The sequence below is a fragment of the Prinia subflava genome (genome assembly GCF_021018805.1).
Source record: "Prinia subflava isolate CZ2003 ecotype Zambia chromosome W unlocalized genomic scaffold, Cam_Psub_1.2 scaffold_31_NEW, whole genome shotgun sequence".
NCBI classification, from domain to species: Eukaryota; Metazoa; Chordata; class Aves; order Passeriformes; family Cisticolidae; genus Prinia; species Prinia subflava.
This window is the reverse complement of record NW_026960608.1, coordinates 1,414,501-1,441,645: the sequence shown is the minus strand read 5'-3', so window position 1 is coordinate 1,441,645 and position 27,145 is coordinate 1,414,501. Positions and strand designations below refer to the sequence as shown.

Here is a 27,145-nt window from a genome sequence, read left to right as displayed (position 1 = left end):
GGGATTTACGAGTTAGCAAAAGAGGAAGTGCTGGGTTGCATGATATGCCAGAAAATAAATCGAACTAGATCACGGCAGATTCCCTTAGGGGTTCGGCCTCTGGCATATGGACCATTTGGGAGGATTCAGATAGATTTTACTGAGTTGCCCAAGGTAGGGAGATATAGGTTTTTACTAGTAACGGTAGATCAATTAACACATTGGGTAGAAGCCTTCCCTAGTGCCAGGGCAACAGCTCGGACAGTAGCCAAAATTTTATTAGAAGAAATTATCCCTTGCTATGGGATAATAGATCACATTGACTCCGACCAAGGGACCCATTTCACTTTGAAGGTTATTGGGCAATTAGCGGACTCTTTAGGAATTAGACGGGACTACCACACCCCTTGGCATCCTCAGAGCTCAGGCTGAGTAGAAAGAATGAACCAAACACTGGAGACAAAATTAGCAAAGCTGATGTTGGAGACAAAGATGTCCTGGGTTAAATGTCTCCCTTTAGCCTTGCTGAATGTGAGGACATTTCCCCACTCTGAGACCAGTTTGTCCCCTTTTGAGATGCTGTACAGAGTGCCATATGAACACGGAATGCCTGTCGGGCACCCAAGGCTGGAGGATGGGCAAATCCAGCCTTACTTGATAGCAATAAACAGGAACCGACATGTTGTTATGGATTTTGGATGGCACAGGGATAACAACATGACTCTCCATGATGGTAAAAATGAGAGCAAACTTTATTCTTCTAAATTCTACTTTTATAGAGTAGTTCGGTACAAAGAACATGATTGGTTATTCAGCATCTACACCCTTTTGTAAACATTTCTTTTGCCAGTAAACATGTTGGAAAAAACACCACCTGCGGATGGTTTCTCACTTCCCAAGGTTTGTTTGAATTCCTCCTTAAGATTTCTCAGGCCAGCATGAGAAAGTTGCTCGCTTGCCTTTCACACAGACACTGACAGAGCCTGAAGCCTAAATTCAGACCAATGTCAGGCCCACACCTACAGGAGCTGAGAAAGAAAGAAGTAGTTATGCAAAGCATCCCCCTAGGGTTTGCAACCCACAAGATATAACCGGGGGATGAAGTGTTAATAAACGCCTGGAAGGGAATTTCTCTAGTACCACAGTGGGAGGTCCTGTATCTTGTTCTTTGGACCACAGATACAGCCGTGAGGACAGCTGAGAAAGGGGGGACCCACACCTCTTGGGTAAAGAGAATTGAGAGACAAGAGGAGACGCCTGAGTGGAGAATCGCTTCCTCCCCTGGGGATCTGAAGATAAAGCTGCACAAACACACTAGATGACTGAGGAGAACTGGATCAGGTGTTCACAACCAGGGTGTCCATGCTTCCCACGTATTCATTTTCAATGTGGGCACTGTGAGATTTGGGTGGTAGATTGTAACTTGGGGGATAGACCTAGGAGATTGTGTGACAAGTGTTATGAAATAGAGCAAGAACTGACCAGCTTAATCATGAGGCTTGCTACGGACTTGGGGGTATTGGAATTAGATTCGATTGAGTGGTTCCATATATTTCAAAGGGTATAGGGGGAAAACTGGATTCAAGAGCCCAGGTCCTAGCAATTGAGTGTCAAAGGACCAATAAAGTACCTTGCAACGCAAAAACGGTAAAGCTATCCAGGTGGGGCGCCTTTAAGAGTAGGTACGCGGCTTGACAAAATTACGGAACCCCAGAAGAGTTTCCCTGCTGCCGAGAAGATGGATTACCTCGCCGCTGGTGGCAACCCAGTGGGCAGAGACATAGGCAGAGGAGTACACCTATGGGGAATCCTAGTGGTCCTGAGCCTAGTCATGTTCCCAATGGCGGGTCAGCCTCAGGGAGTTCAGCTTAGCACCAAGAAAGAGCAAAGAGGCTGCGGAAACCACAGCATACCGAGCCCTGGATAGCTGCCAGAAGGTCGAGGGGTATAGGTACTATGCCTTTAATGGCACCTGGCACCAAATGCTCATACTAGGCAAGCGAATGGTGAATCATGGCCCAAAGGCAATGCCTAAGGATAAGTGGTCAGACTTGCTACTAAAACAAACGGACAATGCAAACCATTTGGGGGCTAACAGCGTAGGAATGTGTCTGAAAGAAACCTTCAGCTTATCAGTTAACAAGGAATTAAAAAGGGGGGCCAAACAAATGGATAAAAATCAACATTGGGGTAGCAAAGACTGACTAATAGAAAAAAAATTACCAGTAACTTGGGCCCGAGATGGAAACGAGAAACATGATATCCCGAACCATCTGCGAGACAGGCTCCTAAGGTTACAAATTGCAATAAAAATCCTTTTAAATCTTACTCGGGATGCCCTGGAATTATTGGCCCAACAACATCCTAAACTGAAGGTTTCTACACATCAACACTGGGCAGCATTAAACTACTTGTTGGCTGAAGAAAGAGCCTCTAGGAAATTAAAAGGGATTAAATACCAGACAGGGATTGATGGTTACAGGCAAATTGTAAGGGACCAAGCTGTGGGAATTAAAAGGGTGATGAGGCTGCAGACCTCGTGGTGGGAGCAACTTCTCAGAGAAAGAACCTGGTGGGAGAAGATAGGACTTATTATACTATGCCCCCTTACCAGAATGATAGTTTTACCTTGCATAACACCTGGCCTCATCCGTTCAATATGTCTGATAGTACAAGGAATACAGGTACTAAGGATAATGAACTTAAGGGAAAAAAAGGAAAGCAGGGTGGCAACTGCATTGGCTAACTTTGAGGCACGGGTAAGAACAAAAAGAAGTAGCCATAGGAATAACATTCAGCTGGGATTTTAACAATTAAGAATGGTGAAGAGAAAAGAAAACACAAATTATATGTTGAAATTATAAGGGGGGGGGGGGGATTGTGATAAATGATGTTGGGTAATTCATGTTTATAATGTATGCCCTTTGGAATAAACGGTAAAATCATACAAGGCTGGGAGGGGGGGTAGACGGATTCAGGAATGACCTTGCTGGGAACTGGGGAATGACCGGATTTACAAAAAAAGAGAGGGGGTCTGAGGAAGATGGGTCTTCGCCAGAGATGGGACTGCGAACGACCCAACCATTACCACCCAGATGGGCCATGCTCCGCCACTAGGGGCACACATTTCAATACTCAAGGCCCAGAAGTCATACCTAATATTCATCTCCCCACGGAAGGACTATTCAACGGACCAAACAGCAAAGATGAATCCCCATGAATACGAAGGAAAGCTGATTCAACTGACCAAGTGGCAAGGATGAACCCCCACGAATATGAAGGAGAACTGAAGGGACAAAGAAAGCATGGAGTAATGCTCGGTCCTGCTAAAGAAACTGTATAAAAACTGGGTTCATGGAACCAAAAGCGTGAACAGGGGGAGATGCGGTGCGATAGAGGCCGTAGCTAAGGTTCCCCCAGTGCCGATCCCAGGACTCAACACTGATCCTTTGATTGTTGGCTTATCCAAAATTCTATCCATTTATTTTTCTAAAATTAATAAAATCATTTATTAATTTGGAATTGGCTCGGCATTTATTACACTTTAGTTTCCAAAGAATCCCCAAAGCATTTTTCAAATTCCCAAACTGTTGCTATTTCCTTCTGTCCCTGTGCAGGCAGGTCTGCAAAATTCCTGAGTGTTTGTCATTGCAATGATGCTGTGGCTGAAAGGACGCCGAAACACTGTGGAATTACCTGGGATCAGCTTCCCAAAGTCTCACTACTGGGCTTTTAAATGTTCCTAAAAAGCAATGATGAGTAAAACTTACCTGCCTGAGGAAGGTCGGTTACAGGGTTGGATGGACAACTGAAGGCTCTTGTTTACAACAAGGAGTAAAGGGCAAGGACAATTCCCAAAGCACCACATTCCCAAAGCTCCCACATCCCACTGCACTGCCCCAGGTGTGGAACATTGGAGCAGGATGCTCCTGCAGGCACCACCAGCACCTTTCCTGATACACCACAGCAGAGTGAGGGATGAGAACAAGTGAATTTCTCTTTAAATCCCTTATTTAACTCACATTGAGACACTGCAGAACTAATTTGTTATAAGTACATATTATATTATTGGCTTTTCGCAAATATTAAAAATGAATGCTATGTGTATAATGTTAGAAAATGCTGTATGAATATAGTTTCTTTTATTAACAAAACTCAGAAGCAGTAGTGTGATATATATGTATATATATATATATAGTTTCTTGGAATGTAGAATGCTTTTAGCTCATGTAGCTAATTTAGAAGAATGGGAAAGATAATCAGGAAATTCCTCACATTCTTGGACTATCTGGATGAAGATAATGGTGACAGACCACAGAATTCCAAAGGAAGAATTTATTGATCCTCTGTTATCAGGGAGTGGGAAGACAAAGTGGCTGCCACAAGGAGATTTACATACAGGATGAAGCCACAAGGAGTAATAAAATGTTGAATTGATGAAATGGGGGCAGATTGGGGGAGGGTTGGAACCAAGAGAACATCTAAACTCAAAGGAATATTTGAATAATGCATTAGGGTCTTTTGAATATGCAATATACTGGTACATTTAAAGAAGTGTTTCTAAGAGGGTAAGGTGTGCTTTTGGCTGAATGCCAGGCACCCGGACATACTTTTTTTGCTTTATTCTTTCTCCTAATTGTCTTTTTATTAAACTTATAAATTTTACCAAGAAAGTGAACCTCGTTTTTCACATAATTGAAGGAACAAATTGCATTATAATTCGAGTTAAAGTGTCAATGAAATCCTCAGCGTGGCTTTGGAATGCTGTTATTGCCTGGATCATTACTGGAGTTTTACTGAACAGGATGAAATAGAGGCTGTTCCTCCAGACTGAACAATCTCAACTCCGCTGCTCTGCTCCAGGTTTTAATCTGATGTCACTTGTCACTGTCCACTCAGAAAACCACTAAATTTCTATTTCTAACCAGAAAGAGAAATGACAGGGTGAATGACTGAATCACACCTTTTACTTAGGAAACAAACCCATAAAAGTAGCTTGTGACACCAATTGTGAACACAGCAGCTGCTGCTTTGGGACAACTCCCATGAAACTGTGTTTTCCAGAAGGAGTGACACACCAGCACTCAACACTCAACCTGGGAATGGACACAACCCATGTGAGCAGAGAGAGGGGCCTATCCCTAGGGAATACCTTCCATAGTGCTTTGAATTATGCAAATAATGGCACTGACCCTCTAGTGACTGGCACGGAGGGGTCAGGGGTCCAGCTCAGGATGGAGGGAATGCTCAGATCCCTGGGAAGGTCAGTCAGAGGCAGGGAAAGAGTGACCAAGCCTCTTGCAGCCATCCGAGCTCCCAAAGGCCAAGTCCCTCGCCAGGGACTCAAGGGCTCTGTTGTTCCAGAGCTGCAGATGCTGGAGGTCGGGAGACACTCGGCCATGAAGGGCCCGTCTGTGTCTGTCTGGGAATCGTGGCTGGCACCACTTGGATGCTTTTTCCATTCACCACTCCCGAGATATCAGTAATATATTGGGAAGAAGTTCCTCCCTGTGAGGCCCTGGCACAGGGTGCCCAGAGAAGCTGTGGCTCCCCCTGGATCCCTGGAAGTGTCCAAGGCCAGGCTGGATGGGGCTTGGAGCAACCTGGGATTGTGGAAGGTGTCCCTGCCCATGGCAAGGGTGGAAAAAAATCATCTTTTAAGGCTCCTTCCTTCCTTTGCATCAACCCTGGGCTGATGGGGCACCCCGGCTGTGCAACCTTCTGGGGAATTCTAAAAGGAATTCTTACCTAGTCCATGATTTCACTGAAACTCCTCATCCTCAAAATCACGGAGAGCTGATTCTCTTAGCCTGTGCACTATTAGAGCCAAAGAATTTTTCAGGAGTCAAGCACACACAGCTTCTTTTTTGGGAGCATGCATTTTCCCTGCACAGTCTAAACAATCCCCATTTCCCTCCTCCTCCAACCTAAAGCCTTCAAATCACCTTTCATTTTAGAAACACCATGGGTTTAATCAAGAGAATCACTATAGGATGCAAAAAGGTCAAAAAGTCAACACAGGAAAAACCCCGGGGGAAGGCATTCCTCAAAATAACCTGGGAAACAATAGCACAGGCACAGTTCCCCGGAGTGAATTGGATCTGCCTCGGTTTCTCTGGGCAAAATAAAGCAAAAGAAAGGCGCACACACAGCTGGTTTTCCCTGCAAAACCTGCCTGGGAACACTGGACAAAGCTGCTGGGGATGGATGTCAAGGGAGCACAGTGGGAACTCCCAAAATAACTCCTCTCAAACTCATTTGTAGGATGGACATTCCACCCTCCACGCAAGTAAGGATAAAGAAAAGCATAATCATTTTTCATAAAATTAAATATTATTTGGCTTGTCATTCCAGGCCCTTGTCAAAAGTCTTCTGAAGAGCCACTGGACACCAAGGGAATGTATTTCCAATGGTCAAACAGCTTCAAAGGAAGAAAAGTGGAAAAATATAACCCAACACATGTAATTATGCACAAAGGGTGGATTTTTCCTTAGGCTGAATTGGTAGGAAGAATGAGTGTCTTCTTCCTGCAGAAGGGAAAAACACTCAAACCTTCAGGTGTACAAGGGCTTTTGGGTTAAAAGTGAAAAAAATCCCAAAGATTTTCTGCCTCCAATAGCTCCCAATTCCTCCTGACAAAGCAAGTCCAGCCAAAGATCTCATCCAGAAGCCCACAGCTCAATGCCTTAAAGCACCTGAGAAAAAAAAGCATGAACTCGCCCTCCTGCACGAGTGTTTAACAGGATTGTTAAAGTCAAATTCCCTCTTCCTTTGCAGTTTGGGAGATCAGCAGTGTGAGGAGCCTAAGAACCAGCCCAGGCTCTGCAGCAGCATTCTCTGCAAGCAATACTGTTGTTTTTCTGGTGCTCTCAAATTTAGCCTGTGGTTCAGAGGAGCAACTACTTGAATATCAGCCCCACTGTCCTCCAGAAGTTTGCCTCTGGTCACACGTGGTGCAAAAAAAAAAAAAAAATCAAGTAGATAATTTATATTCCACCAGCCCAGAAAGAAGCTCGGGGAGTAGCTTTGCTTTACTGCAAAGAAACACCATTCAACATATTTTAAGAATTGTTTTTGTCATAGTTTCTTTTTCCTCATAAAAATGCAAGGAGCAAACGAGGGAACAATTCCCATTTCAATGTAACAGAACTTTGACACCGCGTCTTGTCTGCAGGACAAGCCACAGCCCTGAAAAACTCATGGAATGTGATCAATACCATGAGGGGGAGGACCAGAGATGGTAAAACCTCTACTACCCACCTTCCTCCCCAAACCAGGTACTCCCAGCTGGCTGTGGGAATCCCTGCCAGGGCTCTGGAGCAGGTTCCACACCATAACAAACCCCTTACCTCAGCTTTTTCTGTGTGAAGCTCCAGTTTGGTCCTCACCTTCAAGATACCCAGAACTCGTCTGGTCTCTGTTGCTTCATCTCTGTCATCCTTCCTGCCCAATACTAGACACATTCCTGCTTTTTCCAGCTGTTCATGTTGAAGCCCAAGATCCCAGAGGCACAGTCCTTCACCCTGGAGTTGATACAAAATCCCAGCTCCCCCTCATTCCAATCTGCATTCCAGGATTCTCACCAAGGTTTTCAGATACAACAGGGAACTTCAAAAGCATTTTCCACCCAAAGCTGTTCTATAATCCCAAAACACCAGCAATACTAAGGAGCTTATCCAGGTGAGAAGTTTGGCTGGGAGGAGGGATTGAGCTCTGGTCCAGGCAGGACCTATAACAGCAGAGCCACCTCCCTCTCAAGACTCATGAGGAGCTTCACAAAAATGACAGCCAAGGAGTCAAGGGAGTATTTGTGATGGTGGAGGGTTAAAAAATATAATTTCTGTATAAGTTAACCACGGGGTTAAGTTGAGGTATGTATGGGGGGAGGAAGGTAGAGAACGTACAACTGGAACTTGACTCAGCTCGGCTTTGGAACAAGCGTCAGCTTCTGCAACCAGCTCCATGCCATTGTAATGACGAATCAAGTGTGACTGCAACTCAGGGGATAATTGAGAAGCATTGTTTTAACCAAATCAAGTGTGGATCAGGGTAGAAGCGTAGGTATGATTTAAGATAGTAACTAAGGAATAGGATAATCAGTATCTAGGAGTGGAGGTTAGTTAACATGTGTATAATTTAAACTATACAAATCACAAAGCAACTCTGTATTTTTGGGGCACAAGATTTGGGCACTGTATGCCCCTGTGTCCTCGCGCGCAAATAAAGAACCGCATATGATCGCCTTCGTGTGGTTATATGTTTTCCTACGCTAACATTTTTGGCGACACAGGACGGGACCTTGTGGGCGCAGCCAGGACTCCGCGACCCGATCACGCTCCAGCCGGCACTGGGTGATTTCTCGGGGAGCCCATCGGTGCCGCGACCCTCGCCGCTCACAACGACCCCTGGTGAGAGGTAAGGTTCTTTATTCTCTGGTCTGGGGGCCTGCCATTAAGACGCAGCAAAAGCTACGCTTGGTTGGGCAAAAGGAATTCCTGGTGGTATTGCCTAGGCAGCCATCCGTCAGACACCGCGAAAGCGTTGCAGGTTCGGCATCTGTGGTTTTTATGTATCTGTAATATGGAAAAACTAAAAGGGTTACAAGAAGTTTTGAGCAACAATAATGCCTCTATACCAAGTTCTTCTCCGTTGGGTTGTTTGTTGGCACATTGGAAAGAGGGGAACTTTGGTCAGGAATTATGAAAAGATAAATTGATTGAATACTGTAATGTTCACTGGCCAAAATATGCTTTGCCTGAAAATCAGAGGTGGCCGAAAAACGGGTCTTTTGATGTGAAGGTTATTATGCAACTTAGATCGCTTTGTACACAAGATGGAATGGTAGAACAAATCCCATACCTTGATTTATTTCTGTGCTTGCTCGAGAAACCGGTTTTGTGGCTTGACAAAATGAAAGCAATGAAGCTTGAGAATAATAAGCGTCTGGCTTGCGTCCAAAATAAGCATTGTATGGAACATGTAGTTTTAAGTGAAATTTTAGGGGAAAAAAGAGATGAACTGGAATCAGAATTATTGGTATCCCCCATGGCTCCCGGACCCACCACAGCCCCCTCAACACCAAGTTCTACCCCGCTCACCCTGACCCCACCTGATTCTCTTACACCCCCCTCGCTCACGCCAGCACAATGTTTCACCCCCACCTTTGTCTGCTGAAGGTAATTATCCTCCTCTGCCTGTGCACGCCCCTCCTCCGCCTGCTCGGGTGCCTGCCCCTGCTCCACCTGCTCAGAGAACACCCCCTTCTCCACATACACCTGCTCAAAGCTATCCTGCTCCCCCGCCCGCTGAAAGATTTATCCCCCCTCCAACACCGGCTCAAGGGTGCCCTCCGCTCCCACCTACACCTCCTTCACCAGCTCCTGTCCCCTCTGCCCCCCTGTACCCCCCCCCCCCCCCCCCCGCCAGATTCACCTGTCCAGGATGTGATTGTAAGGCGGAAGCAAAGGGGAAATGTGAAGAAGACAGATAGAATGGAAAGTAGTGACAGTGAAGTGGATGAACTAAATGCCCCAGTAGCTCACCGAACGCGAGGAAAACTGGCCCCGGAGCGGCCTCAGGCAGGAAAGGGTATATTAAAATCAGGCAAACAAAAGAGAACAATTATTGCACCACTAAGGCAAGGGGTAGGAACTAATGGACCTGTCTTTGTAAAGGTACCCTTTTCACCTGCTGATTTAGTTATATGGAAACAATCAGCAGGAACGTATAGAGAAAACCCAGATAAGGTAGCTCGTGTGGTTAAGATGATAATGAAAACTCAGAACCCTGATTGGGAAGATATTCATGTGATATTAGACACTCTGATGGATGGGACAGAGAGAGATATGGTTCTTCGAACAGCGAGAGAAAGAGCTAGAGAAGATATACGAAATGGTTTAGTGACAGGGACACTGGATTATAATTTTCCCACTGCAGACCCAGAGTGGGATGCTAATGACCCCTCTGGAGTAGATATGTTAATGCTAAAGAGATATCAGGAGTGGATTTCAGTTGGTGTTCAACAGGCAATACCTAAGAGTATGAACTGGTCTAAGTTGTATGAAATTCGACAGGAAAAGAAAGAATCTCCCACTGCCTTTCTAGAAAGACTTAAGGAAGCAGCTAAAAGATATACTGATCTTCAAGTAGACAGTGAGCAAGGAAGAACTCAGCTTGCCTTTATTTTTCTGGGTCAGGCACAGGAAGATATTAGGAAAAAGCTACAGAAAATGGAAGGTGAAGAGTTAAGAAACTTGGATAAACTCCTAGAGGTTGCCTGGAAAGTTTACAATAACAGGGACAGAGAAGTTGCCAAGAAACAGGGGCAAAGCCTTTTGGCAGTTTTACAGAGACAGGGGTGTAGATGTGGTAGAGGAGGTCGTGGCGTTAATAGAGGTGGCTTTGGCAGAGGTTCTGGTCATGGTAGACTAGGTCTGAATCAGTGTGCGTATTGTCGAATGGAGGTACACTGGAAAAGGGAGTGTCCGAGTCAGTTTAGCCAGAATGGTCAGCCTCAGTTAGACAGTATGTTTAATCAAAGTGGTGAGCATCAGCTGCATGGTGTAGCCAGGGTCATGGTTTTACATGGGAGAGAGCCAGGATCAAGAGAGCCCATGGTGACTTTGCATTTAGAAGGAAAAGACGTAGATTTTCTCATTGACACGGGGGCCACACATTCTGTACTAAATTATCTTGAGGGGCAAATCGGGAACAAGTCAGCAGCGGTCATTGGAGCCACAGGGAAGGAGGAGGTACGGCCATTCTTGCAACCCCTAGAATTGAGCTTTGAAGATAAGATCTTGACCCATGAATTCTTACACATGCCAGACTGCCCAACTCCGCTCTTAGGGCGCGATCTACTGGCAGCACTGGAGGCAGTAATTACTTTTGAGAATGGTGAACTCGTAATGAAAATTCCGGAGTCTAAGACAGGAAAGATTTTGATGATAAAAGAAAAACCAATTTCTAATATTCCTAAAGAAGTAGAGGATGCAGTAATTCCCTCTGTCTGGGAAACAGATGTACCTGGAAAATCCAAAGTGGCACAACCGGTACATGTAGAGTTAAAAGAAGGAGCAAAGGCTGTACGAATCAAACAATACCCTATAAAACCAGAAGCACGACAGGGAATAGCAAAGACCATTGACAAATTTTTAAAATATCGAATTTTAGAGGAAGGTAAATCGGAATACAACACCCCAATCTTCCCAGTGAAGAAACCCAATGGTGAGTATAGACTTGTACAGGATTTAAGAGGCATAAACTAAATAATCAAAGACATTCATCCAGTGGTTGCCAATCCCTATACATTGTTAGCATCCGTAAAAGAGATATATAAATGGTTTACTGTAATTGACTTAAAAGATGCTTTCTTCTGTATACCCCTTGACCAAGAAAGTAGGAAACTATTTGCCTTTGAGTGGGAACATCCAGAAAGTGGAAGAAAAACTCAGCTCACCTGGACTCGATTACCGATGGGGTACAAGGGGTCCCCCACTCTCTTTGGAAGTCAACTGGCAAAGGAACTGGAAATCTGGACCAGAGAAGGGCAAGTACCAAGAGACCAATATCTATTACTCCAGTATGTAGATGACATTTTGATTGCAACAGAGGAAGAAATGACCTGCATAAAGGTAACCACTGAGATCTTAAATTCATTAGGAATGGGAGGGTATAAGGTATCCAGAGAAAAAGCACAAATTGCCCAACAGACTGTGATTTACCTGGGATGTGAAATCTCACAAGGGCAGAGAAAACTGGGTACTAATCGTATTCAAGCTATCTGTGCTATTCCAGAGCCCCAGAATCTACACGAGCTGCGGATCTCCCTCGGAATGACAGGGTGGTGTCGCCTGTGGATCATGGACTATGGACTGATTGCAAAACCCTTGTATGAGGCTCAGAAGACGCAGCCATTCACCTGGGGCAAACCACAGAAAGAGGCCTTCCAGAAGTTAAAGGAAGCACTGACAACTGCTCCTGCTTTGGGGTTACCTGATCTGTCTAAAGACTTTCAGCTGTACGTGCATGAAAGGCAGCGACTGGCACTGGGAGTCCTGACCCAACGACTGGGAAGCTGGAAAAGGCCAGTGGGTGTCCTGGGGTGACAGGACATTTTCATGCTTTGTATCCCAAATCGTGGGTTTTTTTTTTTTTTCCTGTTCCCATATGCCCAGTTTGTTTTGTCTATAGCTGAGCCCCTCCCCCGGCTGCTTGCTTTTGGCTTGCTTGCTGCTAGCTTTAGGCTGCTTTGCTGGCTTTGCTCTCTTGCTTTCTGCTTTTTGCTTGCTTTTTTTTTGCCATTTTTCTGCTTTTGTGTTTCCCCTTCTTTCCTTCCTCCCTTCCCTGAAGACATCGGACCTGCTTCGGGCCCTGATTCGGGAACGTCAAGGGAACCCCCCCGGAGTCTGCACCTGAGAGAAGCTTTGGCACCCTCCCCAGCAGAGACTGCTCACCCTCTCTTGGACTGGTGAAAACATTTGTTGTCATCTCGGACTGTTTTCCTTGTGTTGGGGAGTAGTTTTTTTTGGTTTTTTTTCTCATTGTTTCTCAATAAACAAGTTTTTTCCACCTTCTCCTCTGAGGAAATTCCTCCCGAACCCGGTGGTGGGGGAGGGAGTTGTGGAATTTTGTCCTAAACTAGGACAGTGGGTTACTTTTCCAAACAACTCGACAACGTAAGTGCTGGGTGGCCTTCATGTCTGCGGGCAGTGGCAGCTACCGTGCTGCTGATACAGGAAGCCAGGAAGCTCACGATGGGAAGACACATAGATGTCTATGTGCCACACATGGTAACTACAGTCCTGGAACAAAAGGGGAGCCATTGGCTATCTCCAAGCCGGATGATGAAATTTCAGGTAACCCTGACTGAGCAGGATGACGTTGCACTAAAAACAACTAACCTCTTGAATCCAGCTCTATTTCTAGGTGCCACAGCTGAGGAAGGTCCATTAGAGCATGACTGTCTAGAAGTCATCGAGCACACTTATTCAGCAAGAACAGATCTGAAGGATGTCCCCCTAGAGCAACCAGAGTGGGAACTCTTTACCGATGGAAGCAGCTTCATGGAGAACGGAGCCAGACACGCCGGATATGCGGTAACTACAATTGATGTAGTAATAGAGGCAAAAGCACTGCCACCTAACACGTCTGCACAAAGGGCAGAACTAATCGCATTAACCAGAGCTCTCGAGCTGAGTGAAGGGAAGACAGTAAATATTTGGACTGACTCCAAATATGCCTTCGGAGTAGTGCATGTACACAGAGCTTTATGGAAAGAAAGAGGACTGCTGTCCTCCCAAGGGACAAATATTAAACATCAAGATGCAGTCCTACAACTGATAGATGCAGTACAAAAACCTGAACAAGTAGCAATCATGCACTGCAAAGCACATCAATCAGGCAACTCCAAAATTTGTGAAGGAAATCGAAGAGCAGATTGGGCAGCCCGTCAGGTAGCGCGAGAGGTGCAGAAAACAATGGCATTGATACCATCAAGACTTAATATCTCTCAATTTAATTTGCCTCCTAAGCCAAAATATACAATCGAAGATGACAGACTAGCACAACTGCTGAAGGCACAGAAGAATGCAGAAGGGTGGTATGTAACCGCACAAGGGCAAATAGTGGTACCTCCTTTGGTAATGAGAGAAATTTTACAGGTAAAACATAATGAGTGTCACTGGGGTGCAGAGGTGTTGGTAAAGTGGTTAAGACAATACCTAATCTCAGTATGGATGCAAACAATGGCCAAGTCAGTAATGTCTAAATGTGAAATCTGCCTGAAAAACAACCCAGTAGCTAGACGACAGGCACAGTTAGGCAGAATTCGGACAGGAATAGAACCAGGAGACTATTGGCAAGTGGATTTTGCAGAATTGCCAAGAACTCGGGGATACAAATACCTGTTAGTAGGGGTTGACACGTTTTCTGGATGACCAGAAGCCCTTCCCTGTCGCAGAAACCAAGCAAAGGAAACAGCTGAGTGGTTATTACAGGAGATCATTCCCAGGTTTGGGGTGCCCCTAGGGATATCATCAGACAGAGGCCCACACTTCATAGCCACGGTGGTACAAGGGGTAAGCAAGTTACTGGGAATATCTTGGGACCTCCACACACCATGGAGACCCCAGTCAAGTGGGCAAGTAGAGAGAATGAACCAGACACTGAAGAGGCAGATCAGTAAAATATGCCAGGAAGTCAAACTGCAGTGGCCACAGGCTTTACCAGTAACATTGCTGAGGGTTTGGATAAAGCCTAGGAGTGGGATGTCAGTTAGTCCTTATGAAATATTGTATGGGAAACCATATGAATCTCCTAACCCCAATCCAAATGTTCATGTCACAGGGAAACAAGATGTGTATAATTATGTTCTGTCCCTCGGGAAAACTCTAGCTCGGCTTCGAAGTGTTCTCGTGTGGAACAGACCACTGGCCCTGGAGAATCCAGTCCACATCGAACCAGGAGATGAAGTATACGTCAAAACCTGGAACGAAGAACCACTAAAAGAGAAGTGGACTGGTCCCCATCAGGTACTGCTAACCACCTTTACAGCAGTCAAAGTGGTTGGAGTGGAACCCTGGATACACTACACGCGTGTGAAGAAGGTCCCTCGTGGAGTCCAGTCGTGGGCTGTAGAAACTTTTGAACCAACAAAGCTGAGGCTGAAACGTCTGTAACTGTTCAAATGGTATCGGTAATTGTGCTCATGCTCTTCTTGTGGGTAATGTTAATTTCATGGATACTAATGTCACCAGTAGGGATTGCTGTTACTTTGGGATATGGAATACAGAAGGGTCAACTAACCACTCTTCATTCTAGAATGAAGACAGAGGTACAGGCAAAGACACAAGTAATAGAAATTTCTAATGAAATTCGGGCTGAGAATGTAATGATTGGATTGGTCAGAGACTTTGCCAAAATGCATAATACCAGCAGAATAACGGCCTGTCTGCCAATACCAAAGGCAGCAGGGGACCCAGTAAGCTGGGGAATAATAACGTCAAAATTACCTGAAATAGGAGGGAACAAAACAATTAACTGTAAACAAGTACCAGAGTCAAGGGTGGTGGTCAGAGAGTACTGGAAGATAACAGAGGATTCCTATATGCAACCCATGAGAAAGTCAGAGTGCATTCTTAGTAATGGCAAATTGGGACAAATCATAGAGTGGTGGGTTAAGGACCAAGACCTTGCAAAATGGCAATGTTGGTTTCTACGCTATCAAAAGATCAGGGACAACGCTACAGAGAGTGTTGTGGTGTGGAAATGTGAAGAAAAGGATTGGAAAGGACTGTAACCTTGGGACAGTGCATGGTCTATGAGCATCCTCCAGAAATTCCAATATATGGCAAGCACACCCTGGTGCATTAAATGGAAAGGCTCTGAAAATGAGACAGATCCCACAGTGACGAGTACTGGTACTAGCAGTCAGAAAAAGGCAAATAAGGTAATTTGGTGGGTATGTAATAAAATTTATGATTGCACCTCTGATAATCTGGAAATAAAACAGTGGTCACCATTGGCAATAGCCTTACGAATAGGTTGTGCCTGCAGGAAAATTAAACACAAACAAGGCAAAATAGATTCCAAGATTATAGTAGGATGTAGCAGGAGTACAATTCGAAGTCCAGGACCGTTTTTATGGGCAATGAGTGATGGCACATGGACAACACACTTGCCTATGGACGGGGAGGTAAGAGAAATCACCCTGGGCCTTCCCACTTTATGTCCAATTTGGAAGAAATCCCCATTTAACAGGAGCAGTGGACCCTTGCAAATAAAAGCAAAACGAGATGTCTCAGAGGACAAGAACCCAGATGACACTTGGAAGGAACCCTCTAGTGGAGTAAAGATTGGGTGGGCCCTAGAATCCTTGTTTGGTCCCGTTGCAAATTATCGAAATAGAGAAATGCTATATAGACTCACAGGTCAGGTAGACAGATTAGCAAGAATCACACGAGAGGGATTTAGGGAACTCAACATGCAGTTACAGGCCACCACCAAAATGACCCTGCAAAATCGTTTGGCTTTAGATATGTTACTTTTGAAAGAACATGGAGTGTGTGGATATTTAAAGGGACAAATTGACCATTGCTGCATCCACATCCCAAATGTAACTGCAGATGGAGAACATGACATCAGTCAGTTAAAACAAATAGAGCATGAGGCACAAAAGGAACAAAAAGATTTAGCTACCAGCTGGTTGGGTAAAATATTTGAAGGATTACGATGGAATGTGAGTTCATGGATAAAGTCTATCCTTGAAAATCTGATAATTTTACTAATTATATTTTTAGTAATTTGGTTAGTTTACAGAATCCTGAAGAGAGAGATACAGAAAAAGGCATCTTGGAACCGGACCATAATGAAGGCATTGGCACGGAATCCAGCACCTTCGATCCGCAACAACATCCCGGACAAAGCCTATGACAACAGAGGATTTGAAGATGAACAGCCAGTATAAACTCTGAAGCTTAATGGACTGTATTAAGTGAAAGCATTTACACTTAGTATATTAGAGTGAAAATACTTTCAAAGGGGGGAATGATGGTGGAGGGTTAAAAAATATAATTTCTGTATAAGTTAACCACAGGGTTAAGTTGAGGTATGTATGGGGGGAGGAAGGTAGAGAACGTACAACTGGAACTTGACGCAGCTTGGCTTTGGAACAAGCGTCAGCTTCTGCAACCAGCTCCATGCCATTGTAATGACCGAATCAAGTGTGACTGCAACTCAGGGGATAATTGAGAAGCATTGTTTTAACCAAATCAAGTGTGGATCAGGGTAGAAGCGTAGGTATGATTTAAGATAGTAACTAAGGAATAGGATAATCAGTATCTAGGAGTGGAGGTTAGTTAACATGTGTATAATTTAAACTATACAAATCACAAAGCAACTCTGTATTTTTGGGGCACAAGATTTGGGCACTGTATGCCCCTGTGTCCTCGCGCGCAAATAAAGAACCGCATATGATCGCCTTCGTGTGGTTATATGTTTTCCTACGCTAACATTTGAACACTAGAAAATAGAAATTACCTTGGACTTGGAGATGTGTTGGGAAAGATGAAACAAGAAAACCTTATAAATATGATTGCTTGGCAAAATATTTTGAGAATATGAAACCTATAAGCGAAATAGAAATGAAGGCGAGCTTTGAGATGTAAGATGCCAAGCCATTAGTTACTGAACAACCGGAAAACAATGGTTTAGCCAGCTGAAGGAGAATCCCTCTTGACTGAACAATACCCTTAGCAAATAAAAGGATCCCAAGAGTCCAAAGGTTGGGGGGATCCTGTCAATGTGGCAGGGAAGAGAAAAGGGGTCTAGAAAGCAGCTTTTAGGGTTTAAAATGTAACACAATATGGTAATGTAGTGCTTCTAATAGGCTGTATGTAGATTCTATAGGATTTGTGTCTTTTACTGGTTGGATGCTGTAAATTAGCATATTCAGTATGGAAAAAGATATAATGTATTGTAACCAGAACTTAAGGGTCTCTCAGGCATGCCTATAAGCTGTAGCTGGCTGGAAGCTTTTGGGCTGGGCTCTGTATCACCCACAACCCTGGACTGCTGTAACACCATCTCTGCAATAAACAGCATTTTGGAACAGAGATGCCTGGAATCCCGCATCTCTCTCTGACTACTCACACTGGGACATCTCTTACAAGATGGACCATGGAATGCCATGGACTGGGGACACAGCACTTGCCAGCAGGCAGGAACTCCCATCTCAGCACATCTACACCCTGAACATGCCACCAGTGCTTTTGGGAGCAGGATTTGAGATGCTGCCAACATGCTGAGCAGCCCTGTCCTTGGATCAAAAGTCTCTCCAAAGGACTGTGCAATCCCAGTTTGGAGAAGGCTAGGGAATGACACTGGGTCTTCCAAGCACTCCAGTAACAGACACCGATAGGGGACCAATGAAAGAGGAGGGAGCAGGTTTTCCCAAGCTTTTACTGGTATTTTACCTTAATTACCCAGGAAAGCCACTGTTTTGCAGGACAGAATCCTAAATCCAACTGCCAATTCTCAGTCTAAGCCAAAGCAATGGACACAGGGAATTAATTACCATCAGAACAATTAGCACACCTTATAAACGTCCCTTCAGAACCAAACCCTTCCCAAAACCTTCCCTCTCCCTTCCTCCTTTCCATGTGGAACTGGGCTTTAAGCAGACCTATGACAGCAGCGATCACATCCTGGAACTCCAAGTCTGAACAGGAATTTCCTCCTTTCCTCTAATCCAAACCTTACCCAGCTCAAACTCAGCTTAGTTCAATAAGCAACATCCCAAATATTTACATTTCCACCACTGATTCCAACTGAACACACTGCTTGATTGTAACTTTCAGTCAGCTCAGGGAACCTGGAGCAAATGCAGGTAAATCTGGCGGGTAGGGACATGGCAGATGCAGCAGGCAGGTGGATTTGCTCCTCATGGGAGAAGCAAAGAGTAACTGGAAAAGGAAGGTTCCAGCAATCCTTCAGCACAGGAAGAATAACCCATGGAACCCCCAGAAACACTTTCTGTCCTAAACCTCCATAGAAAATCGGTTTTGACACAAAATGGAACCAGGACTGCAGTCCGAATCCCTGGATTCCACACACCCCACAACTTTCCCTGACTGTAGGAGCACCCCAATCACTAAATTTGACCCCAAACCAGCACCACCTTAAGCCTGGAAGACCATTAATTGTTTAATGAGGCTGTTTGTCCATGCACTCATCTAAGACACCTTTCCCCGGAGCTGCCTTGTGCTGGAGGGGAGCTGGTGGCTCCCTCAAAGACTTTGACATGTCACAGTGACTTTGACAGTGTCACAGAGGTGGACACAGCTCCAGCTGAGGCTTCCCATTCCTTACACCTGCTGGCACTGAAGGAAAAGCTCAAACACAACCCAGATGTGAGGAGAACAAGGTCAAAGCTGAGTTTAACACTGCACATGAAATTCACCTGCAGTGAATTTTTTACTGGTAGCAGGAGCAAGAGATTCCTGCTGCAGGCTCCAGGTCCAGCACAGCAGAGCCGCAGGAAGTTTCTCGCTGGGAACAGGCTGGTTAAATGCTGAGAGGGATCAATGTCAGCAAGGTAAGGAACTGTCATGGGTTGACGCTGGCCAGATGCCAGTGCACCCATGAGTATATGTTTTTCCTAACAACTACTGTGGGATGTGATCAAGAACAGAGCAGAGCAGGCCCAAAACTTGAAAATAGAAAGAAAACTTTATTAAACTACATAAGAACAGAAAATAGAAAAGAAAAAAACCTAAACACACAAAAAACAGAAATAAAAACCTCCCAGAACATTTCTTCTCCTCCCCCAATTTCCACCTTTCCACGCTCAGACCTTTAACACTTACACGTTGCCTTCCATCTTACTTGCTTAAACCAAAACCCTGGGTTCCCAATCAAAGCCATCATCACTCAGAAAGAACCAATATTCCATTCATCCAGGGAGAGAGGAGTCTCTCTCGCACCATAGACTGCCCCCCAGGAAACACAGGTCCACCCTCCCGTGTTCCCATGTCACCCATGGCACTGCCCAGAGAAGTCTGCCAGGGTGACACCCTCCTTTCCATGTCCAGTGCTCTCACCACCGTCCATGGACCAAAACAGCATATAGGGCTCTTTTAAGGATGCTCGGCCAAGTACCAAAAATCAGCCATCTTCTCATATTGGGACAGCAGTCCCCCCCATTTACCCCTGGGGCCGAGGGTTCCAAGAACAGATATCTTCATCCCTCAAGACAGAGGGCGCCACCACACCCTCTTCCTCTCTTCTCTGTTCTCTCTACTTTTACAGTGGCAAATCACTGCCACAAAGTCTTTGGTTTTGAGCCAACTGCATCCACCCAAAATACAGTCTTATTTATGTCCAGGAGGATTCAGGTTCGGTCTATAGCTAACATTATGCAAGAAAAGTCCAGCCCAAAAAGCCACTCCTCTTCATCTCTGCCCATCTGGGATTCCTTTCCTCTTCCTCTGACATCTCAGTCCCAGGCTGTCTTTCTCTCTTCTCTCAAACCACCAGCCAAGAGAATCAATGTCTGGAAATAGTTTTCTTCTGCCTCAGAAAGAGTTATCTCTGGCTCCCGGCAGGGCCGCAGGCTCAGGCACTCCCCCACACAGCCGGGCACTTTCTCCCGGGGGGGGGGGGGGGACGACACAGGGACGGAAGGCACCTCCACAATTCTCCACCCTTCCATCCTGGATGGGGGCTGGCTCAGCTCCAGTCCCTTTCACTCTCTTCTCCCCCCGGGGCACCAGCCTACCTCAGCCTGGCTGCACGGTTTCCCTCCCCCACCCAGCCTTGTAAGCTGGACAGGGGAGGAGGAGAGGATGTGTGCTCTTCTGAAACCGGAACCAAAAAGGAAATCCCTCTGGAAGTCCTTGCTTTTAACCCCTTGTGTTCTCAGAGGCGTGTCCAACCTCTCAGTGGCTACTCCAGGTGCCAGCATACAGCCTGACCACTGATTGATTTGCCCACAACTTGCTGGAAAACTCACTTCCCCCTCAAACCAGGACAGGAACTTAAATCAGTTCCTTTTGCCTCCCAAGGAAATCAAATTTAGCTGTGAAGCAGCGCCAGGCAGGGATCTGCTGTCTATTAGCAGGAATTCTCAGTTTTTCACATTTTAATTAGGTTTTGTAGCCTTTTTTAGGCCCATTTTCAGCCAGCTGGGCTACGCCCCCCTCCCGATGGAGGTCATGGGTTCTTTTCCTGCATTCCAACAGCAATTCCTTCCTTATTTGAGCAGTTATATTCCCAAAATATTCATGCATTTTATAAAACAGCACACACTTGATTTGGGGGAACCCAAATCTTGGCAATTCTATATCAGCCATAGTTCCTCTTCCTTTCTCCAGCTGCACCATTGCTCTTGCTCCTCATGAACTGGAGCTTCTCCAGCACATCTAGGACAATATGAGGTCAACAGCACAATCTTCCTCAAGCCAGAATCCCTCTTAAAAATATTCCCCAAATCAGGAGCTGCTCCAGCAAAGAGCTTCAGGGCCCTGCTGCTTCCCTTGGAGCACCTCTGTTCCCTGCAAAATGCAGAACTGGGTTCTCTCCAGCCTGAAACCACCCTTGGGGCTCCTCCTTAGGAGAAAAACTCCTTTTGCCAGGTTTGAAAACACTTTTAGGAATATCTGGAAGGTCCTGCTAGTCATGGCAGGAACAATGACCTCAACTGCTTCCACAACCAACATAACATGGACCATAACGCACACAGGGACCATTCCCAGAGGATGCTTTGGATCACCTCCACTGAAGGTGCTTCTCTGCCATCCAATTCCTTCAACTCCCACCAGTTCCAGACGTTTCTCAAGAGACAGGAGCACTGAAATCCTGACATCTGGGAAGAGCAGTTGATTCAATGAACAGTCCCCTTTTTGAACCCATCTCCAAGGCAGACAAACACTCCAGGTGACCAAGGCACCTCTTCCTGCAGGAGGTGACTAACCAGATCCTGCTCTGGAGCTTTCCATTGGGAATGTGGCTGAAGGATCCAAATTTATGGCATTTTTCAGTTCTCTGGTATTTGGCCTTTTATCTCCATTCTACATACATAACCCCATTGCCTGGAGTGGGACCAGCTGCAGCAAAGAATTGGTTTGGATTTACTCACGGAGATGGATCCATATGAGAGAAAGTTACAGGAGAACATCTGTCAGACACTGGAACTGATGAACTTCATTCTGCCCTTGCTCTCAGACAACCTCTTCGATTGTTTTTGGGGGGGAAATCTTCAAAAATCTTAATAATTTTTTAAATCTTTCTGCTGTTCAGATAATTGAGCTGTTTAAGGAAGTGTCCAAGGCCAGGTTGGACGGGGCTTGGAGCATCTTGGTCTAGTGGAAGGTGTCCCTGCCCATGGAAAAGGAGTGGAATGAGATGAGCTTTGAGGTCCCTTCCAGGTCAAACCATCCTGAGATTTCATAATTCTATGATAAAGTTTTAAAAACATTTTTCCTTGCTCCATAACAAACCCAAGACTTCCTGTCCAAGTGCATTTTCTTCCCTTTTCAGCACAAGGGCTTTAAAATCCTCTTTTCTCAATCTGAATGTTAAATTTGGCCTTCAGTGGGGATTAATTTTTATGATATTTTATTGGAAGAAGAAAAACAGAAGGGAAGGAAACAGGAGGAGGGAATCAATTAATCCAAATTGAATAGAATTAAAATGAAAACAAGTCTGCTGAAAATGTAACACCCACAAAATAATGCATCCATGAAATAGTGTGGATAAACAGTCCACTGCAGCAACTCGGAAATATATCCAGTTATTACCCAGCCATCCACTTCAAGGGTGAAGGTTTTAATGACGATTCCCACACCTGCAGGGATGCATAGAATTGTGGTGGGAGACAGTGACTGCATGGTTAATTCTATACAATAATCTGCTCAAATAAATTATGCTCTGTTGTCTAATTAATCAGATCCCCTGCAATTAATGTCAAGGAGCCAATGACCTCATGCAGACAGGATTAAGAGCTCTGCAAGGCTCCGTTCCGGCCACAGCCATGAGAACAAGTCCCCACAAGGCAGGGCCGGGTGCACTGCCAGAGATGCTCCTTCATGCAGGAATTGCAAAACTCCAGATCCTACAGAGACTCCTCGGAAGCCAACAGGACACAGCATGCAAATGGGGGGAAGAGGCAATGTCCCCTCAAGCCCTGGATCCAGGGAGAACCAAGGGGCTTCTCAGCACATAGCACTGGAGAAGCTGCCTCCAGATAAACATCCTGCTTCCCAAAAATTGGATTATAGAAACATGGATTGGTTTGGGCTGGAAAGGACCTTCAAGACCATTTGGCCCACCCCTCTGCCATTGGCAGGGACACCTTCCACTAGTCCAGGTTGTTCCAAGCCTCATCCAACCAGGTTTTGAATATTTCTAGGGTTGGGGTATCCACCTCCTCTGCAGGCACCCTGTGTCAGTGGTGGTAAAAACCACCCTCATTGTAAAAAAACCTCAAATTCTGCTGCTTAGTCCCCTCCTGGCTTCCCCTGCCTGTGTGAGCTCAACAGCAAGAATTGTCTCCTCTGGAAGTGAGGACACCTGGAGCAGCTCCCACAGCCATGGCACCCACTGAAACCACTGGCATGAGGGGAAAACAACACCCCAGCACTTCTGGGATGGATCCTTCCAGAAGCAAACCTGTGGCAGCCTGACCCACCTGCCAGCTGTGCCGTCTCCTTGCCCTTGGAATGTGCTCTGGGATATGTGGGCAGCTGAGGGAGTCAGAGGAGGCACATGGGATCCCTGATGGCTCCATGGAGTGCCTGGAGCAGTGCCATGGGATCAACCATGAGCACCGGGCTTGCTCTGCCCCACCACTGCCTATGCACTGGAAGAGCACAACCCTGAACAATGAGGGATGAGCTGAATCAGAAACGCCATGATGTGCTGTAAAACTGTGAAAAGGAGCTGGGAGGAGTTCAGGAATGTGAACTTTCCACAAGCTGCTATCTCACAGCCAGTCTCAGCACTGTGCACATCTCTGGCTGCCTCTAGGCCCAGCTTTGGGGCCACCAAACCCAGCTCCACTTGCTGCTGCAAGCGCCAGACAGTTCCTAATCAGAACAACATTCTCCACTCCCTCTCCACATGGCAACAGCTCTGTTTTCCATCCAAACAACCCATCCCCAAGCCCCCATGGCCTGGCCAGCGAGCGCAAGCAGCTGGCACAGCATGATCAAGTGGATCTTGAAGCTGCGCACAGGAATTCTATTATCTTCCCAGCAAACAAACCTCAACTGTGGCATTCCTGGGTCTCTGGGTGCAGGTGGGAGCCACGACAGCCCCAGAGCAGAGGCAGAGGTGTGAGTTTGTGCAAGCCAAGCCTTTCTGAGCCGGGCTTTGAAGTGCAGAGCCCAACGCACATCTTCAAACAGCACCCGAGGCTGCACAGCAGCATCTGCTCAGTGGCTCCTGCCATGCAGCACAGCCCATCTAGATGTTTCCAGCCAGGCAGCCAGGCCAGCTGCTGCACAGCTGCCTCGTGTCAGGCTTGGGCAGCCCTTGGGTGGGAACAGCACTAGCTCAACATCCCCCATGACGTTCTGACATTGTGAGGCTGAAAGAAAAAGGTTTTGTGCTGTCTGAGTCGTTTGTTGAGAGGAGTTTAAGCAAGGAAAGTAGTAAAGGATTTAATATTTCAGCTCCTGGATACTGCTCGTGCCTCTGCAGCAGCTGCTTCTCCATCATATGGTAAAACTGAGGCAGTAGGAGGTTAAAAAAAACCAGAAGGTTGAAAAAACTGGAAGGTTAAAAAAAAAAAAAAAAAAAGGAGCCAGAAAAATAATTTAATGGACCATTTGTCCATACCCAGTGGCTAAAATGAACCTCAAAGGGCTCAGACTATTTGGAGCTGGCCAGCAGCTTTTGACCCTGGAAAAGAGACATTTCCAGCAACAGAGGGTGGGGAATTCAAGACCATAGGATCCCATATTGGTTTGGGTTGGAGGGACCTTAAAGCTCATCATGTTCTACCCCTTGCCATGGGGACATCAGACCAGGTTGCTTCAAGCCCCATCCAACCTGGCCTTGGACACTTCCAGGGATCCAGGGGCAGCCACAGCTTCTTTGGGTAACCTTGCCAGAGCCTCACCATCCTCACAGCCAGAAATTCCTTCCCAATATCCCATCCCACCCTGCTCTCTGGCAGTGGGAAGCCATACCTTGTCCTGGCACTCCAGGTCCCACTCCTAAGTTGCTCTCCAGTGTCCCACAAAACTCCAACACACAACTTAGGGTGACACATGAGCTGGGGGGGGGGGTCTCATCCAGGTACTCCACACACTCACCAGTAACAGGAAATGCTGCTGTGGTGAAGGAAAATTAGGAAAACAACCTCCTCCTGCAGCCAGGGACTATTTTCCTACTTCTCTGTGCAAGACAAGCAGTGACATCACTTGGGGCTCAGCATAAGAAAAAAAAATAAAATACTTTTTACAGAGAGAATTTTGCAACCTCTCCAAATGTCATCCTGGGTCATATTTTGCCCATGATGGAGACACAAAACCTGAGGGAAACTCCAAAGGCTGTGGAGCCCCAGGGTGTTCCCTGCCGCTCCTGCCTGGACATGGAGAGGCATCACCACATGCTGGAGATGGACCCACAAACCTTCTGAAGGCTCGAAACTGAAGAAGGATGGAAAATGTTTAACTTTTGCCAGGAAAAAGTATCAAATATATCCTCCTAGGATTTTTCAGACAGCTTGGTTTGGGTTTGTTTGCTGTATTATTTTGGTTTGTTTTTTTTTTTTTCTAAAGTTGAAACTGGTTTCCTAAATCATCCTGGACAGACAAACAACCAGGGATATCACACAATTCAATACTCAAACAAAGATGAGTCCACTGATCAGCTTTTGATACAAATTGAGTGGATTAAACCCTTTATTTTTCAATAATGACCAGCCACACTGCCTGCAGAGCCCTGGAAGGTCAAGGGCAGGGTCTGGCTAAAATCCCATTCCCGAGGAGCAACAACACCAGGGACCAGCTGGAACCACCACTGTGGGATTCCCCTGGGGTGATCAGATCATGATATTTTATTCCCCTGACCCCTGGGATCAGCCAAGCTGGGAAAGGCTCCCACAAAACAGCTCCAAACGAGAGGGATACTTTACCATAACCTTAAATAAACAAAAGCAGAGGAGAGAGAGGAGATGGTGCTGGGAACTACAAAGGGGAACTGTAAATACAACAGCAGATAAAGCAGATGGATGTTTGAAACAACCATTTGCACTGGAGGAAACACATGGGATCCATCCCCAAGCCTGCAGGGAATGAATTTACTGCAGCCAGAAACCACATGCTGCAGTCAAATTTCCATTTATAACCATTACCTGCTAAGCCTGAAAAACCCACAAATAAAATCCAGGGCAGCAGAAATTTGTAACGTTGCAACAGGAAAAACCAAATAACTGAGGATTCCATGTGGAGAGAAGGATACTGAGAATGCTGCTGCAAGGAGCTCGGGGTGCCCAAGGGCAGAAATGCATCTAGTGGTTTTAATTCCCAGAGAACTCGGACATCCAGCACCCAAAGGAGAAGGAAATACTTGGTCTGGATCACATCAGCCTCAGTTCTGACTCTCCTTTTTTTCTCCAGCAAAGAAAACAATTTGATTTTATTATTAGCCTGGAGAGGTGCAGGGGTAGAGGTAGGAAGTGAGTGAGCAGAGCAGGAACCAGTCTCTGGTGAGAGATCTTCTGGAAGTAGCAAAGCACAGAAACTACCAATGAAGTGGATTATTTGGGAATGACACCACCATTTAATGATGGTATTTTGGAAGCAGCTCCCACTCCCCTGGCAGCACCTTCACCTACAGCCTGTGGCTGAATTTTTAAATTTAATTAATTAAACCATGGCCAGGGAAGCAAGAGGAGAATGTATTGCTTTGGACCATAGTCAAATAACAGATGCACACACTGGACTAATTGAGACACACTTGGCACTACTGTAATATGCCAGACTCCCAAAAAAGCCCATTCCCCACTTCTCTTTGCTCTGCCTACACATGGCAGCTCCTCACACAGGGCTGGGACTAAAGGGGGAACATTTCACCAGTGCTGGGAAGGGATCCTGAGGTACATGTATGATCCTAGAGAAATTCAGGGAATTATTGAGCAGCCTCCCCTCATTCTCAGATGCTCCTATATATCACTGGGCACGGACAGCACAGTCAGACAACTTTATGCAGCAAGGTCACCTTTCAAAAGAAGCCATCCAAGGCCTCTTTCAACTTTTAGAGTCAAAGAAAAAAAGAGAAAAGGAGAAAGAACATCTGAAAGGGATGAAACCTCAGAAGCATGAAGTGTAACCCCCCAAAATTTCACCTCACCGCTAAAAAACAACTCCCCATGGCCTGAGTGTGCAGAGCCGCCTGCACCTCCAGAACCTGCTTCCTTGTAGGATGCCAAAAGAGCTGTCAGTTTTGCATTCCCAGAGGAGAGGAGGGATTTCTGAACCAGCTGTCTGTGTGCAGACACATCTCCAGCAGCAAGTCCCAACATTTTCCCCTCGGGCCCTGCTTTCTGGCCTCACCCACAACCGCCATCAGGGGCTTTTTGTCAGGCCCCGAGTGTTGACAAATCCTGTCCTGCACAGCTCCCCACAACGGGAAGCAACAAAAGGCTGGGCTGTGTTCCTGT

The 27,145-nt window shown here is 45.9% G+C and overlaps 2 protein-coding genes across 8 annotated transcripts in view; one reads left to right on the top strand and one right to left on the bottom strand.

The window, feature by feature from the left end:
* LOC134565009 (ectodysplasin-A-like) overlaps nucleotides 1-27,145 on the bottom strand; it is a 113,942-nt gene that overhangs the window by 62,084 nt on the left and 24,713 nt on the right. The window lies entirely within an intron of this gene.
* LOC134565017 (uncharacterized) lies at nucleotides 7,866-16,950 on the top strand. The gene is made up of 2 exons (XM_063424373.1): nucleotides 7,866-8,394; nucleotides 14,374-16,950. The coding sequence occupies exon 2, from the start codon at nucleotides 15,299-15,301 to the stop codon at nucleotides 16,442-16,444; it is 1,146 nt and encodes a 381-aa protein (XP_063280443.1). The 5' UTR covers nucleotides 7,866-8,394; nucleotides 14,374-15,298; the 3' UTR covers nucleotides 16,445-16,950.